Here is a 9,704-nt window from a genome sequence, read left to right as displayed (position 1 = left end):
ATACTTTTTATATTATATTATATGAAAGGCCTCGGAACACTTTATTGATAGAAATGAAAATGTAAAATGTATCGCTGCATATATTAAATTCTTTTTTTATTATTATCAAAATAAAATTATTGTCTTGGACAAATTATTGGTCATAGCCCCTATTTTAACACATACCCCATGCACAACCCGGCTACAGGCACACCCGGGTCCCACTTTCGTAACTACCAATTCTTTGTACTCTTCTTCTTTTTCTTTACAAAACCCCAAATTAGCTGCCATTTCCTCTATTTTCTTATTCTTCCATGGATTCATCATCATTTTCATCAATGGATCGGGTCAACTTCAGGACACAAGTCCTAACCCGCCATCTCAAGAACCACCATAATGCCGCCACCGATCTCCTACACACCGCCCCATGTGTCAGCTACTCCCCACCGGAACTGTCTGAGCCGCCGTTGAACTTCAATACCAAGATGCTTCGTGAGCTCCTAGATGGTCAGAACATTGCTGATATCGACTATATGTTCAATTTGATGATGCAGAGCAACCTGTTTTGCCCAAGAGAAAGAGGAGGCAAAGTGTTTGTTGCACCAGATTTTAATCAGTCCATGGAGCAGCAGAGAGAGATGACGATGAGAAGAATTGATTACTTCAAGGAAATGGGAGTTTTCGATGGGTGGTTTTCTAAGAAGGGGCATGAAGGTGAATTGTGGAGATTTGCTGTTGCTGAAACTGCTAGTGTTTTTGATCACTCTCAGGCGATTAAGCTTGGAGTTCATTTCTTTTTATGGTATGTCTAATTTCTAAACCCTTTTTTCTCTTTCATTAACTTGCGATGCATTTTGAATTTGAAATCATGGAGATACATAGTGCTAAATTTTCAAAACATAAACTAAAACTATTACAAATCATTGGAACAAAAGCTTGATTTACGATATAAAATAAACGAGTTTGGGTGAACATTTTAAACCCGTTTGATAAAACCGGGTTGAAATGACACAAAAAAATTAAACATAATGTTATGGTTCAATTTTCAAATCGAACATTACCCGTTTATGTATATACAAGTTATTTTAATTCTTTAAACAAATTGGATAGTACTAAATCGGTAAGTAGAAGAAAAACTTTAGATTGGGTCTATTTGTAATATAGAAACAATTTAGCAATCTAGTTGCAAGACTCCATTTTCAGTTAACCACTACCTCTTCTTGACCTCGTCCCTTCAAATTTCAACTTCTATTCTTCTGACATGTTCATTTTTGATACAGACAAATATAGTTATAATTTATACCTACAAATTAAATACAAACTGGAAGCAAAAATAAATGGATTGCCGCGACAAAATATATTAATTAAAAAGGCCCGGATCAAACTCATTCAATCTGTTTATTGACAGAATACGTCATATTTGTGGGGTCCGCTTTATATAACTACAACTCTAGCACCACCTTATTGACTTACCATCTTCCACGGTTAACAACATTCGATTTATCGTCACCTTCAATCTCAAACAAACCAAAATTTTGAAAATGAAAATATTAAATTAATACTTTTAATTAATCTAATAAATATGGAAACTAAAATATCAAGAAAGAAAAAAAAAAAGGCAAAATATGTTTATACAAGAAACTGAAAAGGTACTACCTTAGGAATCTTTACTCTAGCACCACCTTATTGACCTTACCATCTTCCCCAGTTGACATAATTCGATTTTTCTTATTTATTTATTTATTTATTGTTTTTTTTTGTTTTTTACTTTTTTTTTTTGAAAACGGCTCTTCGCCTTTGATCCCAAACAAACCAAAATTGTTACGTCCTATTTTATTTTGATAATTTTTTATTAGATATTAGTTTATACGTCTCATTCTTTCTATTAATTAAACTGCATATTCCCTCTCTTACTTTCTTCGATAAGAAAAATAATTTAAATCTATTATATTTTTTCTTTCGTTATTTCTTATTGTTTTGTTTTCATCATTTGTTATATTTTTATATTTTTATACGAGTAAATTACACGAATGGTCCCTATGGTTTAGGGTAATTTGCGTGTTTGGTCCTTAACTTATTTTTTTAACTCGGAAGGTTCCTACTGTTTGTTTTTGTTACGCGCTTGGTCCCTGTCTTACCTAAATATACTATTTTTCCCTTGATATTTTAATTTATTTAAGTAAACACACCCCCAACTCCACCCCACTCACCTTACCTTACCTACCTCACCATTTTTTCTTATTTAAATAATAGTCGTTTTAGGTAAGACAGGGACCAAGTGCGTAACAAAAACAAACTGTAGGGACCAAGCACGTAACAAAAACAAACCGTAGGGACCTTCCGAGTTAAAAAAATAAGTTAGGGACCAAACGTGCAAATTACCCCAAACCATAGGGACCATTCGTGTAATTTACTCTTTTTATACTATAGTATATTTAGATAAACATGTAATAAACTGAATATTTTATTAAAAAAATACAATATAGAAACCATACAAATTATTCGTCCTTTTGATAACCTTTTTAACGTTATTTATTTTATTAAGTAAAATACCAAGTAAACATGAAAATTTAAATTATAGCAATAAAAATGTATTGACGTTTTTAATATTCTTTACAAGTTTATTTATTTATTTATTTTTGTTTTTTAAATCATATTATTTCTATAAATATGGATAATTATATTTAATTTTAAATTGAGATAATATTTATTTCTTATTTTAGTTAGTAATTGGATATATATATATATATATATATATATATATATATATATATATATATATATATATATCCTTTTAAGCTTGAGGGAGTGGGTGCGATAGATGGTGCAGTCCCTTGCCATATCAACATAAAACACCGCCCTTTCCGTGCGGTAGAGATTGTAGGGTGACACTCCAAGGGAATGCTCCTCTCTCTGTATGCCATTCCAATTAAGTTGTGATTGGTTACATTTGTTTTTTTTAAACCTTTTAAATTGAATGTGGCACCACTCTTAGGGTGTAACATGAAACCACATTTTTGTGGTAATTGTTGACGTGTCGTTTACGTGACGGTGAGAGAAGTGCAACTTTTATAACACCGTTCCTTCTAGCCTTACTTTTTGTTTTCTCCGCCTACTATAGTTGTACTTTAAATTTTAATCTGTTTTTAGATGTAAACCTTGGTGATGATATTTTATTGTCTAATTTTTCTTGCTATCAAGAATGCTATTTATTTATATTATGACGTTAACTTTGGACATGGCTTCATGCAATAACGATGTTAAGCATGGACAATCACGAAAATAATAATAATAATAATAATAATAATAATAATAATAATAATAAAATACTCCTAGCCTATAATATATTTTTTATACTGTAATATATTTAGATAAACATGTAATAATAATAATAATAATAATAATAATAATAATAATAATAATAATAATAATGGCTAAGATATCTAACCTATAATATAGGGTTCTACTTTGAACACACTAATCTACAAAATCAATCTATTTTAGTAGGTTTACTTTTTGTGTTAATATGGTAATTATTATCATTTGGCTAACTTTCATTATAACCTAATCATTCTTAATTTATTATATAATAATTACTTTTTACTAACTTTATTAATATTACTTAACTTAATTTTTAAGTGTTTTATTACTAACTCGTTTTTTTAATTGCATATTCCTTTTTTTAGTTTCTTTTTTTATTTATATTTTATTTTCATTTTATACTTAAAAATTAATGTATATTATATACTTTTGCATGGTTCAATCAAAAAGCTTATATTACTATATTAATTATATTAATATTATTTTTATATTAGTATTAAAAAAATTGAACGGTTATTAATTTTATCTTAAATTGAAATTTTTTTAAAATGGTAATTATGCAAAAATAAAAAGGTTATGCAATTGGTTTTAGATACCAAATAAAAGTTGTACTTATACAAAAATAAAAAAATATAAACAACTTAATTTCAAATAATTGTGATTAAACTTTTATACGGTTTCAAATCTTGAAAATTATAATGATAATAACTTTTATATATGTTTAATTTTTGGATATAAAAAATAACATATTCAACTTAAAACGGTAATAATGATTATAAACTTATATTTGTATAGTAATGTAAAAATTAAACTTTAGTATGCGTGGTTTAATAAAGAAATTATAAAAGAAAACAAGAAAATAAAAAAGAACACTATGAGTTATTTTATTTTTTTTCTTTAGGTAAAAAATTATAAAAAAATAATAATAAATGAAAATGAGGTGTCTATCTTAAAATATAAAATAGAAAATAAGGTGTTTATCTTAAAAAATCAAAGAAATCATAAAAGAAAAAAATAAGAAAAAAGAAAAAAGAAAATGAACAAAAAGGAGGTGTGTAAATGGGAGTACACAATTTTCAATATTTCACTTTTTTTTTCTCTAAAGGGATCTATAATCAAAATAATCTATATTTTTTAATAGGTTAGATGTTAGTTTGGTGTGCAGTGTAGCTTGGTGTGTATAAAGAAAATCCCTATAATATATTACACTATGTTTATTACGAAAAGAATATACAATCTATCTCTTCTAATAAATGAAACCTAAAAATGACATGTATCAGCTTTTTAGAATATATTTTTGACACGTGATATTTTTCTATAATTTTTATTATTATTTTTTTTTTTGGTAACAAATCAAATTCAACTCAAATTTTGAAAATACAAAATCATACCCTAATATCATTATTATGTTTATTTTGCTTAACAAATTAATTCATACTTAATTACAATCGATAATATTTTGGTTTTTTTGACATTTTTTTTAACTATATAAAATTTTTAAATATACCGACTGTGGTTTCCACGGGTTATAACCTAGTAATAATAATAAATAAAAAATAAAACTTTTACAGAAAATAATATATAATAAAAACAATAATTAATGTTGGTTATAAAATCTATACTATAATATAGTATATCATGTTTGAAGGTCTATAATAAACTATTTGATCGAGTTATCCATCAAAATTTTGAACATGAAAAAATTAAATTAATATTTTTAATTATTCTAATAAATAAAGAAACTAAAATATTGAGAAAGAATAAATAAAAAGAAAACCAAAACAAAATATGTTTACACAGGAAATTGAAAACGACAAAAGTATTACACATGTTGTTTGGCTAAGCTTGTTATCATTATAAGTTATTATTATCATTATAAGTTAAAAAGTTCTATACCATTATAACTTAAAAAAATATCTTGATGAAAAATAATTTATTTTGGTAGGACACTTCCAATAAATCATTTTCTTTTCGTAAACTATCCGACACTTATTTATTGGTTTATAAGTTAATGAGCTAATAAATTATATGCTAATAAGCAATATTTATTTTATTTTATTTTTTTTCTAAACACCCCTATACAAACAACATAGTGTTGCTCAGTATGAACACTGTTACCACGGGTGCCACATCGGAAAGAAGAAAAGAATAAAAGCATTGAGCCCTTAACGCTATACCAACAACATACTGTTGCTCAGTAAGAACACTGTTACCACGGGTGCCATATCGGAAAGAAGAAAAGAATAAGAGCATTGAGCCCTTAACGCTATACCAACAACATAGTGTTGCTCAGTATGAACACTGTTATCACGGGTGCCACATCGGAAAGAAGAAAAGAATAAGAGCATCGAGCCCTTAACACGGTCTCGGGGCTGCTATTTGTCCATAAAAACGCTGTTGCGAGGCCAAAAAAGAGGAAAAAACAGAGAAAAGAAAGAGAGACCGGGGCGTTGTCTTGCGTCGAGCCCTCAACGCTAAGCCAATAGGCCAGGGCGGTGTTTTTGGTTCCTTCACGCCATTGAGGATAGGCAGGTCAGCCTCCCGATGGTATTATCTAGCCCATACCGTCTAAGACATTGGAAAATGTAATAAGAAAACATTAATTGGATATGTATGGACGTGTTATCAAGTTGTTCTCTAATAAAAGTATTATTTTCGACAAATAGTTGGTCATGGTCTTATGTTTTCGGCCCCTACCGTCTTCAGAAACGCCCATACGCAACAGCTACCTCAACCTCTTTCACATTTTCGTCTCTACCGACTCTTCGTCTTCTTAAAATACGAATCCCCAAATTCTCTGCCATTTCCTCTCGTTTCTTATTCTTCAATTCATCATTTCCATAGACTTATCATCATCGTCACCAATGGATCGGGTCAACTTTAGGACACAAGTCCTAACCCGCCATCTCAATAACCACCATAACGCCACCACCGATCTTCTACACACCGCCCCATGTGTCAGCTACTCCCCACCGGAACTCTCTGAGCCGCCGTTGAATTTCGATACCAAGTTGCTCCGTAAGCTCCTAGACGGTCAGAGCATTGCTGATATCGACTATATGTTCAATCTGATGATACAGAGCAACTTGTTTTGCCCAAGAGAAAGAGGCGGCAAAGTGTTTATTTCCCCGGATTTTAATCAGTCGATGGAGCAGCAAAGAGAGATGACGATGAGGAGACTTGATTACTTGAGAGAACATGGGGTTTTCGATGGGTGGTTTTCTAAGAAGGGACCCGAAGGCGATTTATCTAGATTTGCTCTTGCTGAATCTGCTAGCGTTTTTGATCATTCTCTAGGGATTAAGCTCGGAGTGCATTTCTTTTTATGGTATGTTTAAAACCCCCTTTTCCGTTCTTTAAATTACCAATTCCTGTCCCCATCCCATCAATCTAAAAACAAAATCTCATCGTAACTTTATATCTTTTCTTTCTCAATCAAATCTTCGATTCTCTCTGAAATTAGAGATAACCAGATATCGTATTATTCGTTGTTTGGGTTATTCATTTATACTCCTATCATAACATAATTTTAGGGGTGGTGCAATCCGTTTCATGGGCACAAAGCGTCATCATGATAAATGGTACAAGCCAACGGAGACTTATGAAGTCAAGGGTTGCTTTGCAATGACCGAGTTAGGCCATGGAAGTAATGTATGTGAAGCTTGTCTTCTTATCATCATGTTAATGGTTTTATGTAGATCTAATCTGTTAAATTTTGAGTAATCTTTAGGTCCGAGGAATTGAAACAATAACTAGATACGATCCAAGCACTCAGGAATTCATCATTAGCACCCCTTGCGAATCTGCACAAAAGTATTGGATTGGAGGTGCAGCTAATGTAAGACCTCATTCATCATTCCATCTTCTATAAACCAAATTACAGACTTCAATTATGTTCCTGTTGTGTGTTTTCAGCATGCTACACACACAGTAGTCTTCTCACAGCTTGAAATTAATGGTGTGAATCAAGGAGTTCATGCTTTTATAGCTCAAATCAGGGACTCAGAGGGAAATATATGTCCAAATGTTCGTATTGCAGACTGTGGTCATAAAATCGGTTTAAATGGTGTTGACAATGGTCGAATCTGGTTTGACGATCTACGCATACCAAGAGAAAACCTGTTGAATTCAGTTGCTGACGTGTCACCCGATGGACAATATTTAAGTGCAATAAAAGATCCAGATCAGCGATTTGCTGCCTTTCTGGCCCCACTGACATCTGGCCGTGTAACTATTGCTGCTAGTGCAATAAACACCGCAAAAGTTGGTTTAGCAGTTGCAGTTAGGTACTCGCTGACTAGGCGAGCTTTTTCAATCAAACCAAATGAACCAGAAGTTCTTTTACTTGATTATCCAAGTCATCAAAGGCGTCTCTTACCTCTTGTAGCAAAAACGTAACTACCCAATTTTCTTACTCTTGCTTCTTTCAACATTTCCTATGTATATTAATACTTCATTCATTCTAACTTTCCAACTTTCTTGTTGTTTCTCAGATATGCTCTGAATTTTGCTTCAAATTATCTGAAGATGATATATGTGAAAAGAACACCCGAATCAATTAAAACAGTTCATGTTGTTTCTAGTGCACTCAAGGCTGCTTTAACCTGGCATTGCATGCGAACCCTTCAGGTTTTTCAAATGCTCATGATCTTTCTTCTTATTATTATTAGTTTTTTATTAATTAGTTTTCTAAAAGGGGAAGACTTATTTTGTGCTGATTTTATATCAGGAATGTAGAGAAGCTTGTGGTGGGCAAGGTTTGAAGACTGAAAATCATGTTGGTCATTTAAAAAGTGAGTATGATGTGCAGTTGACTTTTGAAGGTGACAACAATGTTCTAATGCAACAGGTAATTATTTATATTTTAAACAATGGAATTTGTTTTCAAGAATTGCTAATCATATGATTTGTGTATGCAAATTTAGATTAGCAAGGCACTGTATGCAGAGTTTTTGTCAGCCAAAAAAAGGAACAAACCAATTAGAGGTTTGGGATTAGAACACTTGAACAAACCTGCTCCAGTTATCCCTTCTCATCTCACAAGCTCTACTCTTAGAACCACTCAATTCCAGGTAATAAAACCTTTTAATTTTATTTTTATATTTTGTATATATTGAATAATCGATTGATTTAAAAACTTTTTTTTGGCAGACTGACATATTTTGCTTACGTGAGAGAGATTTATTGCAACGTTTTGTCACGGAAGTGTCGCAACAACAAGCTCAGGGAGAAAGCAGAGAACATATATTCACAGTGGTGAGGCGACACGCTTGATAATATCTTTAAAATAATGTTTATTAAACTAAAAAGTGATAATTTTTATAAGTTTATGTTATTGAAGTATAATACTATGAATTTTGTCAGATGTATCAACTTGCTGAGGATTTGGGGAGAGCTTTTGCGGATCGGTTGGTTCTACAAACATTTCTTGATGTTGAAGCAACTGTTCCATCAGGCTCTTTGAAGGTATGATAAAGTTATATGTATCCTTTTAAAAATTCAAAGAATCGTATATGAAATTGCAAGTAGTTAATGTGAAAATGAATGTTGTTGCAGGATGTGTTGGGGTTAATGAGGTCAATGTATTCGACAATTGTAATGGAAGAAGATAGTTCTTTTTTGAGGTATGGATACTTGTCAATAGACAATGCTGCAGTGGTTAGGAAAGAGGTTTTGAAGCTGTGTAGTGAGTTGAGACCACATGCACTTGGTTTGGTGAGTTCGTTTGGAATCCCTGATGCTTTCTTGGGACCAATTGCTTTCAATTGGGTTGATGCGAATGCATGGTCTTCGGTTTAAAGACATGATATTTACAATAATTACCTTTTGGTTTACATCTTTTACAAATAAGGACATGACTCTCCATATGTTTGTTGTATAACTAGGTAATGAACGTTGCTTATGTTTTAGTGTTATATGTTTTCTTATTGTACACAAGCACAATCATGTGGATCTAGTAAGGACGTTTTCATTTTCAACATTTTATGTCATTGTTAGAAGAAAAATTCAATATCATCTTATCTTTTGTTCCTATTCATATAAAAGAATAGTGACATGTGGAATCTATTAAATCTGTCTTTTAGACTCTTAGTTTTGTTTTGATATTTGTCTTGATCTAATGAATAGGAAGACGAGTGCTACAAAAATTAGAAGGATATTTGATTTCTCTTGTTAGAATCATCATCAAAGCTTACTTTAGCAATGTAATGTAATCGATGTCAGGTCAAATTTTCATTTTATTTTAGTCTACTAAACACTAAACTTAGGAAAAAAAGACAGATAAAACTAAAAAGTATTTTCCAAGATTACAAGCAAAAATTTAGGATGTGCCTTAACTAACCATTAAATACACAAATTTCGCAAGATCTAAAAAATCACTAATGTACTGTTTGTTTTTTCTAAAA

At 31.2% G+C, this 9,704-nt stretch overlaps 1 protein-coding gene across 2 annotated transcripts; it reads left to right on the top strand.

The window, feature by feature from the left end:
- Nucleotides 1-277: 277 nt before the first annotated feature.
- On the top strand, nt 278-9,280 carry LOC145041513 (acyl-coenzyme A oxidase 3, peroxisomal-like). 2 transcript variants are annotated; one of them, XM_078989622.1, is made up of 10 exons: nt 278-781; nt 6,834-6,951; nt 7,031-7,138; nt 7,216-7,694; nt 7,794-7,929; nt 8,030-8,149; nt 8,226-8,372; nt 8,452-8,556; nt 8,665-8,766; nt 8,857-9,280. In XM_078989622.1, the coding sequence occupies exons 1-10, from the start codon at nt 294-296 to the stop codon at nt 9,097-9,099; spliced, it is 2,046 nt and encodes a 681-aa protein (XP_078845748.1). In that variant the 5' UTR covers nt 278-293; the 3' UTR covers nt 9,100-9,280. The 2 variants fall into 2 exon arrangements, with proteins under 2 accessions (XP_078845748.1, XP_078845749.1); XM_078989623.1 differs by lacking the exon at nt 278-781 and adding an exon at nt 5,977-6,628.
- Nucleotides 9,281-9,704: the final 424 nt, after the last annotated feature.

This window comes from Lactuca saligna, chromosome 4 (genome assembly GCF_052625555.1).
Source record: "Lactuca saligna cultivar CGN05327 chromosome 4, ASM5262555v1, whole genome shotgun sequence".
In the NCBI taxonomy this organism is placed as follows: Eukaryota; Viridiplantae; Streptophyta; class Magnoliopsida; order Asterales; family Asteraceae; genus Lactuca; species Lactuca saligna.
This window is presented reverse-complemented; position numbering and strand designations above follow the sequence as displayed.

Bases quoted from the DNA above. Each gene is read 5' to 3' on its own strand.
- LOC145041513 (XM_078989622.1), top strand. From the start codon at position 294: ATGGATTCATCATCATTTTCATCAATGGATCGGGTCAACTTCAGGACA. The intron at 7,930-8,029 runs GTTTTTCAAATG...ATTTTATATCAG, and splicing joins ATTGCATGCGAACCCTTCAG to GAATGTAGAGAAGCTTGTGG. The intron at 8,150-8,225 runs GTAATTATTTAT...ATGCAAATTTAG, and splicing joins ACAATGTTCTAATGCAACAG to ATTAGCAAGGCACTGTATGC.